General features: G+C 42.5%; 1 protein-coding gene across 1 annotated transcript in view; it reads left to right on the forward strand.

Annotated features, from left to right (window-relative positions):
• The first annotated feature begins 9,246 nt into the window (after positions 1 to 9,246).
• LOC137004414 (NLR family CARD domain-containing protein 3-like) overlaps positions 9,247 to 27,471 on the forward strand; it is a 43,175-nt gene continuing 24,950 nt past the window's right edge. Inside the window, exons 1-6 of the mRNA XM_067364705.1 lie at positions 9,247 to 9,336; positions 11,055 to 11,101; positions 11,246 to 11,338; positions 19,633 to 19,731; positions 21,067 to 21,600; positions 24,684 to 26,465. Of these exons, the coding sequence (XP_067220806.1) occupies positions 11,295 to 11,338; positions 19,633 to 19,731; positions 21,067 to 21,600; positions 24,684 to 26,465 (2,459 nt within the window). The 5' untranslated portion in view covers positions 9,247 to 9,336; positions 11,055 to 11,101; positions 11,246 to 11,294. The remainder of the gene's footprint in view (positions 9,337 to 11,054; positions 11,102 to 11,245; positions 11,339 to 19,632; positions 19,732 to 21,066; positions 21,601 to 24,683; positions 26,466 to 27,471) is intronic.

The following is a 27,471-nucleotide window of genomic DNA, read 5'->3' on the forward strand; positions in this document are numbered from 1 at the left end:
GTGGGAGATAAACTGGGGTCCTCTGTCGGAGACGATGTCTTCGGGTATTCCGTAGTAACGAAAAACATGGTTGAATAACAGTTCTGCGGTGGTCATGGCGGTAGGTAGACCCTCCAGGGGGATCAGACGGCAGGATTTTGAGAAGCGGTCTACCACTACCAGGATGCAAGTGTGACCATCAGACTCAGGGAGATCGGTGACGAAGTCCACTCCCAGGTGTGACCAGGGTCTCTCAGGAACGGGCAGAGGATGGAGCTTGCCGGTGGGAAGATGGCGTGGGCTCTTGGAAATGGCGCACTCCCTGCAGCCCTGCACGTACCTTCTGACATCGTTGGCCATGTTGGGCCACCGGAAGCGTTGTTTGAGCAACGAGAGGGTCTCATTGACCCCCGGGTGGCCAGTGCCAAGTGAAGAGTGGGTATTGTGCAGAAGTGGAGTGCGTTGTGCCCGTGTGACGTATTGCAAGCCTTGGGGGCAACCCGGCGGAGTGCGTGTGGAGGCACTGGAGGAGGGAACGGTTTCTTCGGACCATTGGATGGGGTTCACGAAGATTGACTCCGGTAGGATGGTCTCTGGGGCTTCGGGCTTTTCCTCTGGGGCATGGAGGCGAGAGAGAGCATCAGCTTTGGTATTTTTTGAACCGGGGCGATACGTAATGGAGAAGTTGAATCTTGAGAAAAACATAGCCCAGCGAGCTTGGCGAGGGTTGAGTCTTTTGGCAGCCTTTAGATACTCAAGGTTCTTATGGTCGGTGAGAACTTGGAAAGGATGTGTAGCCCCCTCCAGCCAATGCCTCCACTCCTCTAGGGCAAGCTTGACGGCCAGGAGTTCGCGGTCACCGATGTCGTAGTTGACCTCCGCCGGGTTGAGCTTGCGGGAGAAGAAGGCACATGGATGGAGTCTACTTGGTATCCCCTGCTGCTGCGAGAGGACCGCTCCCACTCCGGTGGTGGAGGCGTCCACCTCCACGACGAAAGGTAAGTCAGGGTTAGGGTGGACGAGGAGGGGAGCGGTGGTGAAGGCTCTCTTGAGGGTCTCGAAGGTGTTGGTGGCTTGTGGGGTCCAGGACAGAGACTTGGGCTGGTGACGGAGCAGGTTGGTAAGTGGACTGATGATGGTACTGCAGTTCTTGATGAATCGGCGGTAGAAGTTGGAGAATCCTAGGAAACGTTGGAGTTCTTTAATTGTTGATGGAGTGGGCCAGGTTTGAATGGCGGAGACCTTCCCCTCGTCCATCCGGATGCCACTGTGGTCAATCACGTACCCCAGGAACTGGACAGAGGGCTGTTGGAAGGAGCACTTTTCAGCTTTGAGGAAGAGTTGGAATTGCCGTAAGCGTTGGAGGACCTCCGCAACGTGGTGGCGATGTTCGGCCAAGCTCCGGGAGTAGATGAGGATGTCGTCAATATACACCAGAACGAACTTGTGGAGAAACTCCCGGAGCACCTCATGTATGAAATCCTGGAATACGGAGGGGGCGTTGACCAGGCCATACGGCATTACAAGGTATTCGTAGTGTCCGGTGGGCGTGACGAAGGCGGTCTTCCACTCGTCCCCCTCACATATCCGGATGAGGTTATACGCACTGCGGAGGTCCAACTTGGTGAACACAGTGGCACCGCGGAGATGTTCCAGGGCCGCTGGGACGAGGGGAAGTGGGTAACGGAACTTGACTGTTATTTTATTGAGGGCATGGTAGTCTATGCAGGGCCGCAAGCCTCCGTCCTTCTTAGCCACAAAAAAGAAGCTTGAAGCAGCAGGGGAAGTAGACGGGCGGATGTAACCTTGACTGAGGGCCTCTTTGATGTATTCCTCCATGGCCTTCTCCTCCGGTATTGACAGGGGGTAAATGCGTCCCCTGGGCACTGGCTCACCCGGTAGCAGATCGATGGCACAGTCCCATGGCCGGTGTGGAGGAAGCTTGGAGGCGCGTTGCGGGCAGAAAACGTCACTGAAGTGGGCGTAGTCGGGGGGAACATCCACAGAGCGCTTGTCTACAGGACTTTCGATGGACGTGGCATTGATAGAGAGAGTCTTGGAGAGTGGAGATCTCGGAACAGGAAGTTCTGGGAAGCAGTCAGGAAAGCAGCGGTCGCCCCACTTCAGGACTTCGCCCGTGCGCCAGGAGATGGTGGGACTGTGTTTTTCCAGCCAGGGGTGCCCTAGAACCACGTCAGCAGTGGACTCCTCCAGAACCAGCAGATAGATGTTTTCAGTGTGTAGCATGCCCACGCGGAGTTGAAGTGGTCCAGCACAATGACGGACGGTCTTACGGCTCAGGGGTTTGCCCGTGATGGAGTGGATTTGATAGTTAACCGGAGACGGGGAGATCTTGAGCTTGAGTTGTCGACAGAGGGTACCGGAGATGAAGTTTCCTGCTGACCCTGAGTCGAGGAGCGCCACCACTGGAACAGAGGTATTTGCAGCAGTAAGGGTTATCATGGTAGTGAGTGGTTGCATCTTCTGAATGGAAGGAATTATTGCACTCACCACGGGCCGAGGAGGACGGGTTGGGCATGTAGAGATGACATGCCCCGGTGATCCACAGTATAGACACAAGTTCAGAGTCAGTCTTCTTTGTCTTTCACTAGCTGAGAGGCGTGAGTGATCTACTTGCATTGGCTCGTTGGCTGGTTCTGGAGGGCTGACGGGCTCGGACCGACGGAGGAGGATGGTAGACGGTAACTGGCCCTGGTGCTCGAGGAGACACGACTGCATACGAGAACCCACGCGGATGGCGAGTTGGATGAAGCGTTCGAGTCCTATGGAGTCCTCGTATGCAGCGAGATGCAGCCGCACATTAGGCTCCAATCCCTGACGGAAAGTGGTGATGAGGGCTTGTTCATTCCATCCGCTGGTGGCGGCTAGCGTTCTAAACTGCAAGGCATATTCGTTAACAGAGAGATTTGCTTGTTTCAGATTATAGAGTTTCTCACCAGTTGATGAATCTGTCAGAGGTTTCCCGAAGACCTCACGGAAGTGAGAGACGAACGCCGAATATGACTTGACAACGGAGCCCTTCTGAGTCCATAGCGAGTCTGCCCATTGTAGGGCCTTACCTTGCAGTTGTGAAATGATGAACGCAATTTTAGCCGTGTCGGTGGGGTAGAAGTGCGGCTGCATCTCCAGGACCAGTTCGCATTGGAGAAGGAATCCGCTGCAGTCCTCTGCCGATCCTGAGTAGGGCGCCGGTTTGGCCATGGGACTGGCGGTGAATGCTGGCGAAGAAGCGGTGATGGCAGGTGCGGAAGTTGCAGCGTTGGTGGAAGGCGGTGAGGGTGGTTGTGGTGTGAGTGCTCGGCGCAATGCGTCCACGAGATCTTGGAACGGATCGTCGGTGCTCATACTGTCCAATAGTTGTTACGGTCCGGTCTTCTGTTATAACAGAGACACGGAGGCAGGAATAAAAGCAATGCTGGTAAGTTTATTTGGTAAACAGTAGAGCAGATGGTGAAATAGCAAGTATATAGCAGTTCTTGAATGGATGAGGGAATGTGATACTGTCCTTTGATGTTTTGCAGATGCAGATGGAGAGATGAGTAGAGGGATGACCGCGGAGACACTCACACACACAAGCAGGTAGGTACACGAGGGGACCAGGAGACGAAGGAGCTGAAGGAGACGACTGGAGCAGGTAAGTATGGCGTTTAGGAGTCCTTGAGGTAAGCATACAGATGCTGTAGTGCAAACGAGACCGGACAAATGCTGTGTGTGAGTGTGGGTGCTTTATAGTGCTGATGATTGCAGTGATGATGAGGTGCAGGTGACGGTGATCAGAACTCGGGTGATTGAGTGTGTGGGTAAGGCAGTGAGGTGGAACCTGACGTGTCTGTGACAATAACAGTCTTTAGGTCAGTAAATGATGATCAGCTCATATTGAACACAGAGATCAACCCCAACACACATCCATAAACTGCTCATATTAAAGTGTGAATGATGGGTTGATTTAAACTGCTGACGTCATTATGGTTCTAAAAACTGCCTTATTGAAATGTCTTTACATATGAACTTACTGTACTTTCTTGCTGTGTTTGCATGTTTTACAGGACTGTGCTTCATAATAATAGTGCTTGAAGATGTTTTGTAGACTGAAATAAATGGTGTAGAAACAATTTTCACTCAGAAATTGCTAGTAAATTTCTCAAACACAAAGAAATGGCAAGAAACATTGAATTAATTGTGAGATTTTTAACTATAGAAACTGAAATAACATTGTCTTGTAAAATGTGCTCTTATAATCTTTGTAATCAATTCCATGTGTCTGATTATTGGGAGTTCCTTCATTAGAAAATGGCACAGAATAATTACATTTTAATATTTCATATAAATGTAATATTTGCAGCAACACACATATACTGATGCCTCAGTGCTGCTGGATGTAGCTTGTTCTTCAAGTCTTCTTGGTTACAGCTTGTTGGTTGTGTGTTTTGGAGGTTTTCTGTCCTGTAACATTCATGTTTTGGTCGATTTAGTATTGTTGGGATAGGGTGTGATGCAGTGTGATCTGGAGGAAATAAAGAGAGAAAACTCCAAAGTTAGAGAATTAGTGACCACCATCTCCTTGTCTTTGGAAATTCATGCTTTTAAGACAGAAATAAAGAGAAAACTTTAAATATCAACTGCAACAACAGCATGAAATCTATGCAATTATTGAGCTGGTAATTATTGACAGATTTAAAATCAAAGGAAGCTCCAAACACGTGTAGAGATTCTGAAAAACAATAAATCTCAGGAAAAATGTAAATACTTAGTTAAAATGGGGCGCTTTTCTTTTATTCAGAAATATAATAATATAACATAATTAGGAAAAAAATTATCTATCTATCTATCTATCTATCTATCTATCTATCTATATATCTGTCTGTCTGTCTTGTCTTAATCTTAATGCTAAATCAAACAATGGCATTTTATCTGTGCTTTGTATTTTGTTGCATAATTGGACAGAGTGATTTTTATTTCCATGAGAACAACCTGTGCGCAAAGCGGGTCCATAAATAGAGGGTTTACTGACTTTGGGGAAGAACTTGACTGGCCTGGACAAAGTAGGGTGACCCGTCCCAATTTGCGTTGTACTGCACAGCATTTTCACTCCTTGTCCCGCACATTACATATTGAGAAAATGTCCCACATTTTCATCAGACTGTTGGTTTTTAATTATCATATTAGGAAAATGTGCATGTGTTCTTATGCGTTTTTAAGAAAGCATTTTATTCTTTTTGCTGCATAGTTTTTCACCTATATTTAACAGGCTCCGACAGAAGTAACATCCCGCCTTACACAAATACAACAGCCGTTTATTAAATCCTATCCAATGGTTGAAAAGAAAGGAGTAAACGGTCACTAGTAGGTTGTGACGGATGTCAATCAAAATGTGGAACGGAGTTGGACTTGGTCAGAACTGTTTCAAAATAATAGTTATCTGCATGATGCCTGCTGCCTTTAGGGTAAGTGATGTTGAATGTAAAATGACATGTAAAATAAAGACATGTTATGTTACATTGTGATGTAGTGGTGTTTTCTGGAAGGGACTAAAGAACAAAGTATTTTTATCAGCTGAAAGGCAGAATACAAATGTCTTTATTAAGTTAGATAGACATTATATAACAGCTTCAGGTTGTGTTTTAGTGTTGGTAACATGCCCCACATTGTCCCACACAAACGTAGTAATCATCCCACATTTGGTTTGTTTGATGGTGGTCACCCCAGCACAAAGCCCAGGCCTGAACCACTACTGAGCACATTTGGGATGAATTTAAACAAAGAGCCAGACCCCATCATCAGCCAATGGTAGTGAGAGAAAAACAGAGAAACAGAGCATGCATATCTTGTTGTGGGGCACCATTGTATATTATGGAAGTCAATGGTGCACCAAAACTATTTGGTTTTAAACATTCTTCAAACATTCTCCACATATGTTCCTTTGTGTTCAGCAGAACAAATAAATGTATACAGGTTTGAACTGGAACAATACGAGGGTGAGAAAATTATGATATAATTTTCATTTTTGGGTGAACTATCCCTTTAGGGGCAGTTGTGGCCTGATGTTTAGCGAGTCCGAGGTGGCTGGTTCGAATCCAGCACTGACAAGAAATGATTGAGGTGCCCTTGAGCAACGCACCTAACCCCAGTCTCTCCCCGGGTGCCACAGCCTAATGGCTGCCCACTGCTCCAGGTGTGTATCACAGTTTGCAATGTGTGTGTTCACAGTGTAATACGGTAGCGGGCGCTATTACATCTGAAAGAGAATCTCTGGTTCAAAAAAAGCAGAAGCAGCAGAAACAAGCAATATAAAGGTGCATTCACGCGGCCTTAATATTCTTGTAGTTACGAGATTCCTGCTTGTAAAAAGCGTTCACGTCCTCGTAGAGCTCGTAATTACAACTTGTAAGCTGGGAGTTTTCTGAAAGCTTCCAGATGTACCACGTGGCTGATATACCACCTGACTGCTGTAGATTCATTAGGCGTTGGTTGTGGTGCCATAGAAACGCATAATTCCCAGTCAAAGGACGTGAACAGCTCCGAATACAACATCACGTGTTGTCATCTCAAGATTTCGGTAAATACGAGGGAGTGTGAATGCACCATAAGCATCTCTCATGTGCATGTAATCAGGCCCGTTGCAAAGGGGAGTGCGAGGCCCTGTGTGAACTTGCCATTTTGCAAACACATCTGAAATATGTGCGCAGTTCAATTCCACAGTTTACTTTCTTTAACGTAATGCTGTAAAACTGAATGTACAAAACAAAGCAAACAACAAATAGTTTGGTAATAGCAATATTAGAGCCCCATTACTATAGCAACAGTAGACCTGAGGCAATAGCTATGTCTTTTAACTATAGTATTTCGAAGGACAAAAACATGAACTTTAACTATTGCCTTTAAACAATCAAAATTGTAATTGTCACCAGAGTCCTGCACGGGTCCATTTTTGGAGACCCGCCCCCGCCCGTACCCGCAAAGTTCAGCACCAGATCCGACCCGTCACCCGTGATAATATCAAAATTAAATCCGCACCCGCCCAGACCCGTTAATATTTGGCCCGTTACCCGACCCGTGCCCGCGATAAATCACACATGCTAAAATCACTCCAATTAAAGTGCTTTATTTTTTAAAAGTTAAAGTTCTTAACTTTTAAAAAATTCTTAAAATTCTTTAAAGTTAATTTCGTTTTGTATTAATTGTATCTTAATTTTAATCAATATTTCATCAACCAATTGCCTGTATTTAATAAATAAGAAGTAAATACAATAGATGATCACGACACGGAGGCGCCGGGGAGAACTGGAGCTCGTATCATAAATAAACTAAAACTCATATAAGGTAGCCTACTTACCTCACAGACCTGAGGAATATATCTATATTGGAATGTCTACTTTTAAACAGAGCAATTCAAAACGAAAGAAAACAGACTGCTCTGCTTATGTAATCCGAATGAAATGTGCATTTCTCTCAGGCGCGTTCACTACTGCGAAGATCGCGAGTCAGCATCGTCAACTTCATCTTTGCAGCCACTGACACAGAAAACACTTGTTTATTAATAAACAATTAACATGTCTCCTTGCTATATTTTACATAATCATAATCATTACTTTTTTGTCGGTTCTTTGTGACAGCTTTTAGGTGCTTTATTGGCAGCGCAACCCTTACATGTTATCCTACATGAACTCATCACGACCGCATCAGCACAGAAAACATGGAGATGCAATGCTCGCTCCAACTAGGCTACGAGAAGCATCAACAAAAGTCGCACTGTCGCAGTGGTGGTGACGTGATGGGTCAAATTGTTGCGTATAATGGTCATTTAGACATACAAATATTGCGCATATTTTTCATCCGCGCTACTACCCGCCCGCAAGGAGTTAATTATCCGCCCGCATCCCCGCCCGTGAATTTGAGGAATGTCACAATCCACCCGTTTTAGCCACTTTTATGCGGGTACCCGCGGATACCCGACCCGTTGCAGGACTCTGATTGTCACTTTACTTTGGCGTGAGGCCCTGTGCGGTCACACACTCGGCACAGCCCTTGTGACGGCTTGGCATGCAATCATTAAATAGCATATGAATCAAAACTGCCAAATGTTACCGAATGAAATGTCAACCCAGGAAGAGGTACAGAACTATAGGGGTGTTGATGGATGATATCTATGATCTATGTCTTGTTTGGCACAGAGAAAAGTGTTAAAGTACAGTTAAAGGTATATTTCAAGTATAAAAATAATACCTAAATAGGAATGTACTAGTAATTAATGTGAAAAAATAATAAATAAATAGTAAACTATAAGTATGTTAAGTTTACTTAAAGAAACTTTACAAATATACTTGCAGTATAAAACTATTAAACTAGTAGTTTACTGAGAGTAGGCCTATACTTCAAAAAGTGTTCTTTCTTAAACAGTAAAAACAATAAAAAATTGCCACAAGTATTTAACTATCAGTATACCCGTAAGTCCACAAGTACAAACAAAAAACGTAGTTGTAAACTTTGTGTAGGCTATTCAAAGTTTACTACGGTTACACTGAAAGTATACTTTTATGGCCTACACAACAACGTGTGCCAATTTACTGTAGTATTGAAATCGTACACTTACTACTAGTACATTCATATTACTATAGGCTACTACATTAAGTATACTTAAAAAAATATATACTTTAAATTTGCTTATAAATACTTAATAAAACTTGAAGTATACTTATTTTTTCTAAAGGAAAAGAGTGTACACATAGCAAATTAAGCAATGTTTAAATTTACTTTGTAGCTACATACTGCACCATTTACATGCACTTTCTTAAAACGCCCTGCAGAAACATCTGCCAAGAACATTAATGTAATGCACAAGTAGCATTAATGCATTTCATACATGTATGCAGTTAAACTATATCGCTCACAGACTGTATTGTTAATCGCGAATTACTTTTAAATGGTATTAGTCACATTAAACGCTTCTCACTTGAGTCTGTTTAAAAAAAAACCTGAAACTTTTATTTTAAAATAATGCAACATCGCCCCCTTCTGGCTATCATTAATACTACTGTAGAACAGTTCATCCGACATCAAAACAAGCCATTAAAAATATACGTGAATATTCAAATCCAAAGTAGGCTAATGATAGTAAGGAATATTTTAATAATTACGATATGTGATTTGGGACTGTGGTGGAGCAGTTTCTAGGTAAAACACTGTTAGATTTATTACTCAAAGCACCCCTCTGAAGCTGCAATGGTTTATTCCACTGTTGTTATGACTTGGCCATCGAAAGTGAAAGTTTATCTTTGTGTAGAGCTATTTTGTATCCTACCAAAAAAGAACTGTGTCATTGTGAGGATAGGATAAAAAGTGAGTATCAAAGCTTACAGCATACATAAATATAGTATGTTGGTACATATTGGTAATTGTAAACTGTGTGGTGAGCCTTCACTGTACGAGCGCAGTTAACGTTACAGCTTTGATGGACGGTAACCTTGTACTGAGGCCTATGACAGTGACCAGTAAAACCGTAATTTAAATTTTCTGTCCATTTTAACTTTGGATTTTGAGTTTAAATCTATTCATCAGCATAATTTCCACATTAAGTTTGTGTAGTGAGAGTTAAAATTGTGTTAATTTGCAACAATGTTCGAACTGTTTTTTTTCCCTATGTTGCCCAAATTACTTCAAAATGCCCACTATTATGTACATATGGAAATGCACAACCACTTCAACTAACTACATTATCAGCAACATTATATTTTTCTTTTACTGTGAAACGTTGGATTTTTTAAACGCTTTTTAATTTTTTTTTTTAAATAATTCGTAGGCTAATAGGCTACTGTTGTTATTTTCTGCTTTATATTGCTTTCCAAGAGTAACAATAAAAAAATATCTTTTACTTATTAAATATACTAACTGAAAATAATCGTGGTAGTACGCAATTACATTTATGTCAGCAACTCATTAATATGTTACAATTCATAACTGGGTAACTGGTTGCCAGATTTTCACAGCAAAAACCACCCAGTTGCGTTTCAGGGGGTCCCCCGGTAAAAATCGAATTTTGGAGGGTAAAATCCTCGTCATCTGGGTTCACCTGGTCAAATTCGCATTTCAGAGGCTAAATAATCTTATTTTGGGGTTGCTTCAAAAAACACGGCCTTGGCAACTCTGTAACCTGTAAGTCTTTACAGTTTCAAAACTTTTTTTTTTTTTTTTTTGATTTCCAAAATTATACAATTGTACAAATTTCTCACATATTCAACAGATATAAATATTTCAAAAATAATGCTCTGAGAAGTTTCATATAGCATCATAAAACAATAACATTTTTAACCTTGAGTATTATATATGATGAACAATAACATTCATATCAAGATATTTAGAAAAAAATATTTTCACAAATTAAAGAAGAAAAAAATCAGAAGAGGGTATACATAGTTAAATTAAAAAAGAGGAATTTAATTATTTGTAAATGTCCATAGCTCTTATTGCTTTGCGGTTTGAGAGTCCTTGCAAGGTTTCTAAATAAATCTTCAAGTTAGCCTTGAATTGGGTGATATTGGATATCCTTTCAGACCATTTACATTTGTGTATATGATATTTACCAAGTATTATTATAAGATTTAACATAAACACGACTCTTATCTATGCCTTTTTGTCATAATAAAAAATAACATCTCTTTTCTCTATATTAATTTTGATTCTACTTAACTTATTAAATATTCCACATCAATCCAAAATAATGTAACATACATTTACATCATAACTCCCGCCCATAATTGGTCCAAATACCAAATAGGTTGCGATCACACAACAACCAACTAGTTATGGATGATTATTTGTAAAATACATATAATAAGGTTGGAGTGGGTAGGAAATTTGCATTACCATTTTTACTATTCCAGTGACTTAAATATGGCCAATTCTTGTAATTTTTGTAATTAGGACTTGCATCATCCTGTGTCTCTACACAAGATGACAAGATTTTGAAAACCAATTCTATACTGCAGTACAGTCAGCAAATTCTCTGTTTACAGTTGTTTTTTTAACAATTGGTTTAATACATTTCTCCTCCTCCTCAGACTGTCAGTACAACAGAAGAGTCTGGGGACTGAAGTGTAGTAGACCGGTTTGTCAGTTTGTACTTTGATACAGAATACATTAAATTACCATATTCTGCAAATTGTATACATTTACATAACACTTTCAATTTTTTTTTTTTAAAGAACCAATTGTAAACACTAATTATTATTATTGTGACTCTGTGTTTTAGATTTGTGAGTGTTTTGGTGAAGGTGGAGATCCACCTATGCAGTTTCAATATGGATGACACATCCAGTGATAAAAATATTCGTCCAGAAATCAGGTATTCTTATTAAAAACGGTGCATATTCATACACCAGTAAATTATCATAGTGAAGTCAGATACTTAATTTAAGTAAAGATATGCTGGTTTTATAGTATATTTGTACAGTTGTTAAAAAGAGTTAGTTCACTCAAAAATAAAATTCTGTCATTAATTACTCACCCTCATGTTGTTCCACACCCGTAAGACCTTCATTCATCTTCAGAACACAAATTAAGGTATTTTTAATGAAATCCGAGAGCTCTCTGACCCCCTCCATAGACAGCAATTTAATTAACACTCTCAATGCCCATAAAGGTAGTAAAGACATGTTAAAATATGTGACTGCGGTGGTTCAACCTTAATTTTATGAAGCAATGAGAATACTTTTTGTGCGCAAAAAAAACAAACACAAATTTGAATTATTCTCAAGTTCTTCTCTTCCCTTTCATTCTCCTACATTCTCAACCTTTTCATAGTTCCGAGAACTATTGGCTGAAATACCCGGATTCCCTTTCAAGGGAACTCGCGCTGCGTCAAGCGCTTTGGGAATACCTCTGCGTGATTGTGCCGTAAAGCACATGTGAATTCAGTCCAATGGCGTGACAGAACGCCATAGGCGGGTGACATCATGACCAAGAAACTATAAAGCACACCTGAACCAAACAGCATCAGCTTCTGTGTCTTCAGTAATCGCTCTCTGTGAAACTGTCTTATTTATTGTTGTTTGTCAATTACGTTATTCAAGCACACATAAGACTATATTATGGCGAGTAAGCAGCAGCGATTCAAGCCGTGTACTTCTCTCTGCCCTCGTTACATCACGGGTGGGGATTCACACAAGCTTTGTGTTGTTTGCTTGGGAGTGGAGCATGCCCAGGCAGCCCTCGAGAGGGCTAGCTGCATGCACTGTGAGCAGATGTCTATGAAGACGCTCCGCTCCCGCCAGGCACTTTTTGAGGAAAGCGGTTCGGCTCATATTTCCCCCGGCTTGGGTCCCACTGCTGCCAAGGCACAGCGAAGGCTCGCGTTGTGGGGCTCGCAAATGGATCTTGCAGAGGGGTTAGAGACGGGCCCCGCCCTTTTTCTGCTTTTACCTGCAGGACCCAGTGCTTCCATTTCAGTAGGTAGAAGCATGCTCTGCTGTTTCTTCTGCTCCTGGTGAAGCGCCGGTGCTAAGGAACTAGACGTTCTTAGCATCGACCCTTGTGATGTTGAGGTTTCACCACCTCACACACAATGAGGAGCTCGTGGAGGTTGTAACCAGAGTGGTGGCCAGATTGAACATAAGCTGGCCAGCCAAGAAACAGGAAGCCCGTCAGTCCAGTCTATTAGATGAGCGCTTCCTTCGATCTCGTTCACAACCTCCATGCTCCAGGCTTGCCTTTCTTTCCTGATCTCCACACTGAGTTGTCGAGATCGTGGAATAGACCTGCCTCCAATCGGGTCTATAGTCCCCAGATATCTAATTACAGCAACATAATGGGACTAAAAAGGCATGGTTATGGGGAGATGCCTCGAGTGAAAGAGACGCTTACGAGCTATCTCTCCCCCCAGTTGGCAGCATCCTTCAAAGCCCGGAAGTTACCCACTAAACTGCTACGTACATCATCTGCTTTAGTGGGTAAAGCATACCTGGCAGCAGGTCAGGCGGCGGCCTGTTTACACATCCTCCAAGCATATCAGGCTGACCTGCTGAAAGACCTAGATGAGGGTGGGGAGGTCAGTCGCGAGGCATTCTCTGAGCACAGAAAAGCTACCAATCTATCTCTCTGTGCTACCAAGGAGACCGTCAGATCTATTGGGTGGTCTATGGCAGCCCTGGTGGCCACAGAGAGACATCTCTGGCTCAACTAAGCTGACATGAAAGAGTGTGATAGATCTTTCCTTCTGGATGACCCACTTACGCGACCTGGCCTCTTCAGCGACTCAGTTAACATGGTCATCGATAGGTTTCAGGAAGTCAAGAAGCAGGCGGCGGCATTCCAGGATTTTCCTTCCCCGCCGCTCTCAGGGACTGCTGGGTGGGAGCAGTCCCAAACAAGTATGAGCTCCTCCCACAGGGTGCAACAGAAAGTGAGCGTTGCTTCCCATGCCCCCCACAGAAAGACTGGGGGACGGGTCAGTGGTCACAACCGAAGTCAACCAAGGGTAAGACGGATCTGAGGACCGCCATTATCCAGCGGAAGGCTTCGGGAAAGAAGTCCTGACGCCAGTGGTGTCAGGCTTCTGAGGGCAGTCCCCTCCGGGGTGAGTCGGTGTTCACCTCAGTACACAGTGCCCGCCTCCCCTCTGTACCCTCAGGGGGCCGTTCTGCCAACCCTGACACCTAGTGTGCTTCAGGGCACAGCAGCTTTCAGCTAATGTATATCTCGGTGTCCACCCAGCAACGTAGTGGCGCTGGGATGTTCGCTCCCTCCGAGGAGGGATCAAAAGTGGCCAGTTCAGTTGCTTCCTGCCGGTTCACCCCGCTTCAGGACACCGAGCTGGTCACACATCAAACACCAGAGGTCAGTCTCCTGAGACTGATTTCCTTAGTAGATTTTTTGGCAGAGTGGAAACTTCTGTCAAACGTATCTCAATGGGTCCTGCGCACATTAGAATTTGGGTACAGAATTCAGTTCGGGTTGCGACCGCCCAGGTTCAACAAGGTGCTATTCACCGAGGTGAGCCCAGCAGGCTCTGGTTATGGAACAAGAAGTACAGACTCTCTTGCAGAAAGAAGCTATAGAAAGGGTTCTTTCTACCAGCAGGGAGTTAGGTTTTTACAACTGGTACTTCATAGTTCCAAAAAAGGATGGAGGGTTGTGTCCCATTCTAGATCTACGCCTATTAAATCACTCCGTCAAGAAGCTCAAATTCAGAATTCTAACTCTGAAGCAAATCGTGTCACAAATCAAGTCCGAGGACTGGTTTGTCACGATAGCTCTGAAAGATGCATACTTCCATATATCAATCCTTCCTCAACACAGGAAGTTCCTGAGGTTCGCTTTCGGGGGTGAAGCTTACCAATATCGGGTTCTTCCCTTCAGCCTAGCTTTATCTCCCCGCACCTTCAAAAAATGTGTGGATGCAGCTCTGGCTCCTCTGTGACTCCAGGGCATCTGCGTGTTGAATTACATAGATGACTGGTTGATTCTAGCACAGTCAAAAGAGTTGGTGGTTCAGCATCGAGATGCTGTTCTCGCCCACATGAAGCATCTGGGGTTACGGCTAAATGCAAAGAAGAGTGTGCTTTCTCCAGCTCAGAGAACCTCTTCTCTAGGCGTAGTTTGGGATTCAGTTTCGATGCAAACACATCTGTCGCCAGCTCGCATAGAGGCCCTTCTCACAGCTGTAAACAAGCTGAAGCTAGGCCAGTCACTCACTGTGAAACAGTTTCAGAGACTATTAGGTCTGATGGCAGCTGCGTCCAACGTGGTACCTTTTGGCATGCTGTACATGAGACCTTTGCAGTAGTTTTCCCTGAGGAGAAATCCGTTTCGCATGATCAAGATCACGTGGCGTTACCCTCGTGCTTGTGTTATGTGGAAAAAAAACTTGGTTTATTTCCCAAAGCCCGGTGTCGGGAGCTCCTTGTCACATAACGCTTACAACAGATGCGGAGCAGTCTGTGGAGTTTGTGGAGGGGTCATTATCTTTCCTGGCACATAAACTAGTTGGAGATGATGGCTGTGTTCCTGGCACTCAGACACTTCCTCCCAGATCTCGGGGGCCATCATGTGTTGGTCCGCACAAACAACACAGCAGTGGTCTCTTATATAAACCATCAGGGGCGTCTGCGGTCATGCCCCTTATGCAAGTTGGCATACCAGATCCTCTTGTGGGCCCAAGGGAGGTTACTGTCAGTCAGGGCAGTATACATCCCAGAGCACCTGTATCAGGAAGCAGACATCCTGTCGAGGCAGGGGCTGAGGCCAGGGGAGTGGAGACTTCACCCCGAGGTGGTGGAGCTCCTTTGGGAGTGCTTCGGGAAAGTGGAAGTGGACTTTTTTGCGTCTCTGGAAACGACTCCCTGTCCTCTGTATTTCTCCCTCACACATCCAGCCCCCCTGGGGTTGTACACTATGGTACAGACATGGCTGAGGTTGCATCTGTATGGCTTTCCCTTGATTTCTCTGCTTTCGGGAGTTTCAGAGAGAGTGCACCAGGATGGGGTCCATTTTCGCCAGGCAGAGTATGGTTTTTGGACCTGATGTCTCTCCTCGACGGCTCTCCCTTCGAGATTCCGGTCAGGAGGGACCTACTCTCACAGACGGGGGGTTCACTCCTTTACCCCCACCTGGAGTTGTGGAGACTGTGGGCGTGGCCTCTGAGGGGCCACAGCTCAAAGTTTCGGGTCTTCCTACTGAGGAAGTGGAGACCATACTCCAGTCCAGAGCTGCCTCCTCAAGGAGGCTTTATTTCCTGAAGTGGAACGTCTTCTCTGCTTGGTGTAGAGAGCATACATTTGATCCTGTAAACTGCCCAATTGGTACAGCTCTGGAATTTCTGCAAGAAAAATTCTCTTCAATTTTATCCCCTTTTATGCTGAAGGTTTACGTGGCATCCATTGCGTTGTACCACGTTCCTTTAGAGGGTGCTTCTCTCTGTAGACACCCATGGGTTACTCGCTTCCTTCGTGGTACTTTGAGGCTAAGGCCTGCGGCACGTCAGAGAGTTCCAACTTGGGACTTGGCCATAGTGTTGGAGGGCCTGTCTACAGCTCCTTTTGAGCCCATTGAAGAGATTCACGAAAAGTTCCTCACTCTTAAAACTCTTTTCCTCCTCGCTATCTCATCTCTTAAGAGAATTGGAGACCTTCAAGCCCTTTCGGTCTCTCCTTCTTGCCTGGACTTTGCGCCTCGGGAAGGATATGTTCCTAAGGTCCCCACTAATGTGGCGGGCCCTCTTATGCTGCAGTCCATTTCAAAATCCAGACCAGGAGAAATTTTTTTGCTTTGCCCTGTTAGGGCTTTGGATGCTTACGTCCACAGAGCTGCCCTGTGGCATAAGACGGATCAACTGTTCATTTATTTCGGGGCCCCATATAAGGGGCACCCTGCATCCAAGCATACCTTGAGCTAGTGGATAGTTGAGGCTATCTTATGAGTCGACTGGCCAACCGTCACCTCTTAAGGTCCGTGCTTACTCTACCTGGAGTATGGCTGCGTCTTTGGCTTTATTATCTGCCGTGTCCCTTCAGGAAGTTTGTGATGCGGCAGGGTGGTCCTCGCCTCACACGTTCATTAGGTTTTATACTAGATGTGGCCTTGACCCAGGGCTCACAATTGCTGGTGTCTTAGTGTGTGCTTTCAGTTTCACACACACAGGCACTTGGTTTTATGGCGGCATGGGTATCTTGTTCCCAAAGTGTTTGACGCAGCACGGGTTCCATTGAAAGGGAACGTCTCAGGTTATGTATGTAACCATGGTTCCCTGAGAGGGAACGAGATGCTGCGTCATGTTGCCATACTCCCAGCATGCCTGTGACCAACTTACTTAGACTATTCAGAAGCTAACGCTGTTTGGTTCAGGTGTGCTTTATAGTTTATAGACGTCACCCGCCTATGACGTTCCGTCACGCCATTGGACTAATTTCACATGTGCTTCACGTCACAATCATGAAGAGGTGTTCCCAAAGCTCTAGGAACTCTTAGTGACGTAATTGTATGTTGATTGGTCAAACACATGTCAAACACTGGCACCTGGCATTTTTAAAAAGCAGTTTAAACATATTTACTTTACCAAAACATAGTAAATGGCAATAATGGCATTTACCTGCTGTCTGCAGGGTTGTGTTCTTTTCTCCGCCCCGATGATATGTAATACTGAAAGTTGTCATACTGAATTTCATCCCTTGGCCCCACTTTTTGCTCTTTAAAGAATGTTCACTTTCAAATTAAAATTTCCTGATAATTACTCACCCCATGTCATCCAAGATGTTCATGTCTTTCTTTCTTCAGTCGAAAAGAAATTAAGGTTTTTGATGAAAACATTCCAGGATTTTTCTCCTTTATAGTGGACTTCAATGGAGCCCAAACGATTAAAGGTCAAAATTACAGTTTCATTGCAGCTTTAAAACATTCTGCACGATCCCAGACAAGGAATAAGGGTCTTATCTAGAGAAACCATCACTCATTTTCTATAAAAATAAAAATAAAATTATATACGCTTTAACAATAAATGCTCATCTTGAACTAGCTCTCTTCTTCTTCTTCTTCTTCATTAGAATTCCAGCAGTGTAGACACTGCTAAGTGTATTACCGCCATCCTCAGGTTAAAGTTTGAACTAATTGTTATATACTTGCACTAGCATATTGTATATGACAATTTAGTTCAAACTTTGACCTGTGGAGGGCAGTAATACACTTAGCAGTGTCTACACTGCCAGAATTCTAATAGAGAAGAAGAAGAGAGCTAGTTCAAGATGAGGATTTATAGTTAAAATGCATAAAATAAAATAATAAAAAAAAATAGAAAATGATCAATGGTTTCTCTAGATAAGGCTCTTATTCCTCGTCTGGGATCATGTAGAACGTTTTGAAGCTGCACTGAAACTGTAATTTTGACCTTCAATCGTTTGGGCTCCATTGAAGTCTGCTATATGGTGAAAAATCCTGGAATGTTTTCATCAAAAACCTTAAAGGGTTAGTTCACCCAAAAATGAAAATTCTGTCATTTATTACTTACCCTCATGCCGTTCCACACCCGTAAAACCTTCGTTAATCTTCAGAACACAAATTAAGATATTTTAGTTGAAATCCGATAGCTCCGTGAGGCCTCCTTAGGGAGCAATGTACACTTCCTTTCTCAAGATCCATAAAGGTACTAAAAACATATTTAAATCGGTTCATGTGAGTACAGTGGTTCAATATTAATATTATAAAGCGAAGAGAATATTTTTGGAGTGCCAAAAAAACCAAAATAACAAAATATAAATAATAACTTATTTAGTGATGGCCAATTTCAAAACACTGCGTCATGAAGCATCGGAGCACAGATGAATCAGTGTGTCGAATCATGATTCAGATCGCATGTCAAACTGCCAACGGCTGAAATCACGTGACTTTGGCGCTCCGAACAGCAGATTCGACACACACTGATTCATCTGTGCTCCGATGCTTCCTGAAGCAGTGTTTTAAAATCGTCCATCACTAAATAAGTCGTTATTTAGTTTTTTTGCCGCACCAAAAATATTCTCGTCGCTTTATAATATTAATATTGAATCACTGTACTCACATGAACCGATTTAAATATGTTTTTAGTACCTTTATGGATCTTGAGAAAGGAAGTGTACATTGCTCCTTATGGAGGCTTCACGGAGCTATCGGATTTAAACTAAAATATCTTAATTTGTGTTCTGAAGATTAAAAAAGGTCTTACAGGTGTGGAACGGCATGAGGGTGACTGAAAATGACAGAATTTTCATTTTTGGGTGAACTAACCCTTTAATTTCTTTTCGACTGAAGAAAGAAAGACATGAACATCTTGGATGACATGGGGGTGAGTAAATTATCAGGAAATTTTAATTTGAACGTGAACTAATCCTTTAAGTTGCTTTTAAGTTCCATCTCCATTATCACAAAAACCCACAACATACAACAAAAATAGCACAGATCACGGCATTCTCATCCTTTGGTTTTTAGCATTTGTAAATGCAGCATTTAAAGACGCCACTGTCGGCTGCTTCAGAGTTCCTATTTCCGGTTTGAATGCAACCATGACCATGGCCCGGGGGAGAAATTAGTTCTCTGGGAACCACCCTAGTGGAAAGTAGGAGAATGACATTGAAGAGAAGAAATTGTTGAATGAAGTCATTATTTTTATTTTGTTGTTGCAAACAAAAAGTATTATCGTCGCTTTAAAAAAATAGAATGAACCACTGTAGTACATGTTCATGGATTATTTTAATAAGGCTTTAGTACCTTTCTGGGCATTTGAAAGTCTTAAGTTTACTTGCTCTCAATGCAGGCATCACGAGCCATTGGATTTTATCAAAAATATCGTAATTTGTTTTCCGAAGATGAACGAAGGTCTTACGGGTGTGGAACAACATGAGGGTAAGTAATTAATGACAAAATTTTCATTTTCAAGTTAGACTTTCAAACGCCTAGAAAGCTACTAAAAACATAATTCCATAATTATATAATGGAGAAAGCGTTCAGTTAATTATGTTTATAGGTCTGTATGTTTTAAATCTAAAATGAACAAACATGTATTAAAACTGTGACTTGTGATCTTGGTATACGTGTGGGAACAGCTACTGGTGGAGAACATGTGAACTGGTGTCCATTATAATGCCCTCACTCTTTCTCTCTGTCTGCTATTCACAGAAGGACCTCAAGTTCATCAGATCCAGGCATAGCTGAGGTCTTGTCTATGATGAGATCAATGTCTCTGCCTTGGTCTTTTCGTTACAGAAACCGCCGCAGGTACAGAGTTTTGCAAAGATATACTACTAACAGCAGAACTTGTGTAATGTGCAATATGTTACTTGCATAAAATTTAAAATTCTTGTCATTTATATTAGTATGATATCCCCATATTAAATATAGATTTGAAAGCAACCTTCACACAAATACATTTTTTAATTGTTTAAAACTCTTGAAAGTGGAAGTAGGGCTGGACGATTATGGCCTAAAATCAAAACCTCGATTAATTGAACCTTTTACCTCGATTACGATTAATGAATGATTATTTTGTTTCTTTTCTTTTTTTTTTTGCCCTCATAGTTAATTGACAAGGTTTGTACTGTAAATATGATTGACTATTAAAGGTGGGATATTTTTTCCTATTGAAAGAGTGATCTGACATTATAGTTCACTATCAGCAGTTATTTTATCTATGGTTTGTAACATTTCTTACAGATTTCTGCTCGTTGTAAATCAGACAAAGATAAATTAAAGTACAGCACCAGTACGAGTGATTGCCTGTGTGAATTAGTCATACCGTCTCTCTATTAATTGTGAAGCTGTGGGTTGTAAATAGTTCCTTAAAAAGTAGAAAAATATATACTATAATACGTTTTGAGTTTCTAAGCTACTTTAGTGATAAATCACAAGACGGCGCTGACAGCTAGTTTCTGCGTTCCTCTCTGTGCGCGCGATCTTCGCGTTTTGCGCAGCTACTGTTTGTATGAGTGTTCGCGTCACAGTGCAGCTGCGTGAGCACAGTAGCTCGAAATAATATAGATCCAATCATCTTAAATCGCTTGAATGTCCACACTGGCAAACCTTAAAACAAATACAACTGACAAAGTTTAGTGAAGACGTAAGGCTCACCGCTCGCGTGCCATCACTATGTGTTGGACCGGCGTTCACCTCCGTCACTGAGGCTCCGTGTTTTGCTTTTATGCCACTGACTGGATGGGGCAGAGTCACGCGGTAGTATGTTTTTAAGGGGGAAGTATTAACAGAACAAAAAAACGAAATAACCTACATAGGAAAATTACGTCGGTTAGAGGTTCTGAATTTCGGTTTCGATTACTTTTCGATTAATCGTCCAGCCCTAAGTGGAAGTGTATGTATTTTAATTAGTTTTGCTATTGTGCTATAAGTGTCTGATTTAGTGACATTTTTTGTCCATATATGTTTGGGCCCTAAATAAATAAGTGTTTACAGATTGAAGTGGTTTTTAGTAGAAGTCAGATTAATGATTGAGAGGATTTCTGTCACAGTTTGTTGTATATAATGTATTTATTTAAATTTAATGTGATTTTAGAGGTGCACCAGATGTTACAGTTTAAATGTTACAATCCCCTCTTACAGTTCAGTCCGGCAGAAAAAATCTGACTCACCAGAGCCCAGCTGTGTGTCTATGAAGAGTGACTGGTCTATGGATCCACCACCACTTTTAAGTACTAAAAAGAAATCATCAGACTCACCAGATCCCAGCTGTGTGTCTATGAGGAGTGACTGGTCCATGGATCCACCACCACTTTTAAGTACTAAAAAGAAATCATCAGACTCACCAGAGCCCAGCTGTGTGTCTATGAAGAGTGACTGGTCCATGGATCCACCACCACTTTTAAGTACTAAAAAGAAATCATCAGACTCACCAGATCCCAGCTGTGTGTCTATGAGGAGTGACTGGTCCATGGATCCACCACCACTTTTAAGTACTAAAAAGAAATCATCAGACTCACCAGGTCCCAGCTGTGTGTCTATGAGGAGTGACTGGTCTATGGATCCACCACCACTTTTAAGTACTAAAAAGAAATCATCAGACTCACCAGTGTCCAGCCTTTTGTCTATGAAGAGTAGCTGGTCTATGGATCCCCTACTACATATATCTGCATTTCGGTACAATATTTCTGCAAACATATGGTATCTGTATTAAGCAAATGCTAAGGAAAAGCTGCAAACATTCACTGATGCTCAAAAAGACAAATAGCCTATTAAGAGCTGGGGGTGTAAACTTTTGAAAAAGCTTGAGAAAGGCATGAGAAAGAGTTTTATACCCAGTTGTGTTATTTATCATCATAATTGGGGCAGTTTTGAGTATGTGGGTCACATGAAGTTTTCTGTGATTGTTTAGCCAGCATCACCTAAAACCAACATGGTGCTGGACATTCTGGCTTCACCTGGCTGAAATCACATATTTCTCCATATATACTATAGTTGAGTTGAGTTGTCTGAAATCACAGTATCATAAAACTAAGTGAAAAGTGCCTGGAAGAATTACTACCTGTTAGTACTGCCCTTCAGAAGTTAATTATGACTCCCAGAGAACTTATATAATATATAGCATCAGTGAGTGTTTGCATCTTTTGTAAGAGTTGTGTATGAGTCCCTCAGTTGTCTTTAGTTTGAAAAGATAGAGTGGGTACGGAAAGTTTTCAGACCCCCTTAAATTGTTCACTCTTTGTTATATTGCAGCCATTTGCTAAAATCATTTATGTACACACTCATTAATGTACACACAGCACCCCATATTGACAGAAAAACACAGAATTGTTGACATTTTTGCAGATTTATTAAAAAAGAAAAACTGAAATATCACATGGTCCTAAGTATTCAGACCCTTTGCTCAGTATTTAGTAGAAGCACCCTTTTGATCTAATACAGCCATGAGTCTTTTTGGGAAAGATGCAACAAGTTTTTCACACCTGGATTTGGGGATCCTCTGCCATTCCTCCTTGCAGATCCTCCCCAGTTCTGTCAGGTTGGATGGTAAACGTTGGTGGACAGCCATTTTTAGGTCTCTCCAGAGATGCTCAATTGGGTTTAAGTCAGGGCTCTGGCTGGGCCATTCAAGAACAGTCACGGAGTTGTTGTGAAGCCACTCCTTCGTTATTTTAGCTGTGTGCTAAGGGTCATTGTCTTGTTGGAAGGTAAACCTTTGGCCCAGTCTGAGGTCCTGAGCACTTTGGAGAAGGTTTTCGTCCAGGATATCCCTGTACTTGGCCGCATTCATCTTTCCCTCGATTGCAACCAGTCGTCCTGTCCCTGCAGCTGAAAAACACCCCCACAGCATGATGCTGCCACCATCATGCTTCACTGTTGGGACTGTATTGGACAGGTGATGAGCAGTGCCTGGTTTTCTCCACACATACCGCTTAGAATTAAGGCCAAAAAGTTCTATCTTGGTCTCATCAGACCAGAGAATCTTATTTCTTATTTCATGTGTCTTGCACTGAGGAGAAGCTTCTGTCGGGCCACTCTGCCATAAAGCCCCGATTGGTGGAGGGCTGCAGTGATGGTTGACTTTCTACAACTTTCTCCCATCTCTCGACTGCATCTCTGGAGCTCAGCCACAGTGATCTTTGGGTTCTTCTTTACCTCTCTCACCAAGGCTCTCCTCCCACGATAGCTCAGTTTGGCCGGACGGCCAGCTCTAGGAAGGGTTCTGGTCGTCCCAAACGTCTTCCATTTAAGGATTATGGAGGCCACTGTGCTCTTAGGAACCTTAAGTGCAGCAGAAATTTTTTTGTAACCTTGGCCAGATCTGTGCCTTGCCACAATTCTGTCTCTGAGCTCTTCAGGCAGTTCCTTTGACCTCGTGATTCTCATTTGCTCTGACATGCACTGTGAGCTGTAAGGTCTAATATAGACAGGTATGTGGCTTTCCTAATCAAGTCCAATCAGTATAATCAAACACAGCTGGACTCAAATGAAGGTGTAGAACCATCTCAAGGATGATCAGAAGAAATGGACAGCACCTGAGTTAAATATATGAGTGTCACAGCAAAGGGTCTGAATACTTAGGACCATGTGATATTTCAGTTTTTCTTTTTTAATAAATCTGTAAAAATGTTAACAATTCTGTGTTTTTCTGTCAATATGGGGTGCTGTGTGTACAATGAGGAAAAAAAATGAACTTAAATGATTTTAGCAAATGGCTGCAATATAACATAGAGTGAAAATTTTAAGGGGGTCTGAATACTTTCCGTACCCACTGTATGTACTCAAAGTAATGTACTCAAATGTGCAATTCAAGATTCAGAGAATTTGCAGGACCTTGAGTATTTTTCTGGGCTGTTAAACTGCTCAGGATGAAGAAGGGACTCATGAACAACTATCACAAAACTAAAAGACAGCTGTGGATCAGGTAATGACACACAGTATGAAAAATTGACGATATGTAAAGGGCAGCACTAAATTTTTATGATCTTTCCGTTTGTTTTACCCCCGAATTATTATTATAACAGATTTGTCAGACTGAGTGGCACAGAGGTTAGAGCATTTGACATGTACCTGAGCTATTGTGTCATGGGGACCCAGGTTAGATTCCGGCCAGGGACATGTCACAACCTCCTTTCTCCTTTCTCCACGCATTCCTGTTACTCTACATGACACTATCCTATAAGAAAAAAAATGGAGAGAGAAAAAAGTATATTTAACATTTTTTAAATTTTGGTGTATTAAAATGTATAAACGCAACTGTATATCCATACATCAATGCAATGTGCAAACAACATACAATAATGACAACAATAACAAAACAATACAAGAGTAGCATATGTAGAGTAGATTTTTGAAAGGTATAAACTAGTGTTAAAATGTCATAACAATGGGCCTCATTCAAATGACAAAATGTTTCAGATATGGAAACATTTGTATAGTTTGCGTAGTTTGGATAGTTGTGCATTCTTAATTTTTATTGCTTAGTATTTTGATGCACAAGACTGTATATTCTTGTGAATTAATTCTTAGTAATTTAATTCTCAAATGATGTTTACCATACATTTTATATTTCAAAGCATCTCCTCACATCAGCAGAAACATCACATTGTAGTGAGTTTTTCTTGTTTAAATGTGCTGTCTGTTAATTTAGATGCTGATTTGATTTCTGGAGCCAATTAGGCTCTACAATATGAATGTTGTACAAAACAGTGTAAAGTTTCTCGACTGACATGTAATAATGTGTTATTTTAATTCTACAGTCGTAAATCTAAACTTAGATCAAGTCTGAAGAAGAAGTTTGAGTGTCTGTATGAGGGAACAGTAAAGCAGGGAAACCCAACACTCCTGAATGAGATCTACACAGAGCTCTACATCACAGAGAGTGAGAGTGGAGAGATCAGTAATGAGCATGAGGTGAGACAGATTGAGACACAATCCAGGAGAGCAGCAACAGAGGACACACCGATCCAATGCAATGACATCTTTAGACCTTTACCTGGACAAGACAAACCCATCAGAACTGTGCTGACAAAGGGAGTCGCTGGCATTGGAAAAACAGTCTCTGTGCAGAAGTTCATCCTGGACTGGGCTGAAGGGAAAGAGAATCAGGACGTCCAGCTCATATTTCCACTTCCTTTCAGAGAGATCAATTTGATGAAGGACAAAACACTCAGTCTTTCAGATCTTCTTCATGTCTTTTTCCCTGAAACAAAAGAAATGGAAATATCCAGTGACAAATATAAAGTGTTGTTCATCTTTGATGGTCTGGACGAGTGTCGTCTGTCTCTGGATTTTCAGAGCGATGTGAGGTTGTGTGATGTAAGTGAATCAGCCTCAGTGGACGTGTTGCTGACAAACCTAATTGCGGGGAATCTGCTTCCCTCTGCTCTCATCTGGATCACCTCCAGACCAGCAGCAGCTGATCTTGTCCCCTCTGAGTGTGTCCATCGAGTGACAGAGGTACGAGGCTTCAATGAGCCACAGAAGGAGGAATACTTTAGGAAGAGAATCAGTGATCAGAGTCTGGCTGATAAAATCATCTCACACCTGAAGTCATCAAGGAGCCTCTACATCATGTGCCACATGCCAGTGTTCTGCTGGATCTCAGCCACTGTTCTAGAGAAGATGTTGAGTGAAGCAGAGAGTGGAGAGATTCCCAAGACTCTCACTCAAATGTACACACACTTCCTGATCCTTCAGACCAACATCAAGCGTGAGAAGGACTATGAGAAGAATGTGACAGATGAAGACATTATATTCATATTAGGACAACTTGCATATGAACAACTGGAAAGGGGAAACCTGATTTTCTATGAGGAAGACCTGAGAGAGTGTGGCATTGATATAATACAAGCATCAGTATACTCAGGATTGTGCACTCAGATCTTCAGAGAGGAGTTTGGCTTGTATCAGGGGAAAGTCTACTGCTTTGTTCATCTGAGTGTTCAGGAACATCTAGCGGCTCTATATGTGCACCTCTCCTTCACAAACTACAGCATAAATGTGTTTGAACCAATCACCAATCAAAATAAGGACGGGTTTCAACACATTTCATCAGAACATGTTTCATTATCTGAGCTGCATCAGAGAGCTGTGAATGAGGCTCTACAGAGTAAAAATGGACATCTGGACCTTTTCCTGCGGTTTCTTCTGGGTTTGTCAGTGGAGTCTCATCAGATTCTCCTTCGACGAATAATGATGCTGACAAGAATCAGATCTGACAGCAATGAGAAAACAGCTGAGTATATCAAGGAGAAGATCAGGACCATTGACTCTCCAGAGAAATCCATCAACCTGTTCCACTGTCTGAATGAACTGGGTGATCATTCACTCGTGGAGGAAATACAACAGTATCTGAAATCTGGAAAAATAAAGAAAGCCAAACTCTCTTCATCTCAGTGGTCAGCTGTAGCTTTTGTGTTGTTGACATCAGAGAAGAAGTTCGATGAGTTTAGTCTGAATAAATTTATTGGAGCAGAAAATAAAGCTGACCACATTCTTCAGAAGCTACTGCCTGTGATTAAAGTATCCAGAACAGCTGAGTAAGTATCACTAAGAACACTCACTAGACTGTTAAAGATTAAAAGAATAAGATATCCTGCTTCTTTGAAATCTTCAGTCCTGTAGATACTGTTATTATTTATTTTAGTATCTAGTAAACTCTCTTCCAAGCCTAGGGAAGCAGTCAACCATCCATCGTCTTGAGGGACTGTTCCGCAGGCAACCCTAAGCATGGCAGGGAAATGCAGAGTCTCGTTCCCTGGTTCTCAGGGAACTATGATTAGATACGTAACATGAGACATTCCCTTTCAAAAGGAAACTTCTACTCTGCGTTGATTATGCAATGGGGAACGATATACCCATGCCGCCATGCTTGAGGATAGTGCATGCCAAATGAATGGCTGAGAGAAGAAAAGCAGTTCTCGTAGAAACTGCATAGCAACTCCCCCTTGGTTCACACCAGGCTGTCAGTGACAGCATTCCCTATGGCCAACAGCCCAAGCAGAGCCTGCAGAAAGCCTTTCAAAGAGAAAAGGCCTACCAAGACCGCTATAGGCATCTGAGACCAACTTTTCTGCAGACAAAGTGGTCCCTTTAAGGTCATAAGGCCAGGGAACTGCAGGGTAAGAGTGACTGCAGCAGCTCAAACCCACGCGTAGAGACAGGCATCCTGGAGAGCAGAAATCAGCTGAGTGCCATGAACCCTCATATCAAGGGGAGTATAATCAGCTCAACCTAAGATCTACTCAGTGCTTAATTAAAGCACTGAGGAGGCTGTGCGCTAAACACCTGTTTCCACAGGGGAGCACAAACCAGCCTAGGGCTGAACCTGAGGAGGAGGCCTGATTAAGGCCTACCACCATGATCAGCTTAGGGAGCTAAGCACTATTACATACATAACCCCAAAGGGGAAGTACAGAGCTCACCTAACAGGTGGACCATGCAATGGGCACATACTAATGGAGGCTGAAGGGGGCCTACAGCATGATAATAGTAATGCGTGAAACAGAAGTACACTCAGGAAGTGGCCTTGAAGGGCCACTCCGA

Source organism: Chanodichthys erythropterus, chromosome 17 (assembly GCF_024489055.1).
Source record: "Chanodichthys erythropterus isolate Z2021 chromosome 17, ASM2448905v1, whole genome shotgun sequence".
In the NCBI taxonomy this organism is placed as follows: Eukaryota; Metazoa; Chordata; class Actinopteri; order Cypriniformes; family Xenocyprididae; genus Chanodichthys; species Chanodichthys erythropterus.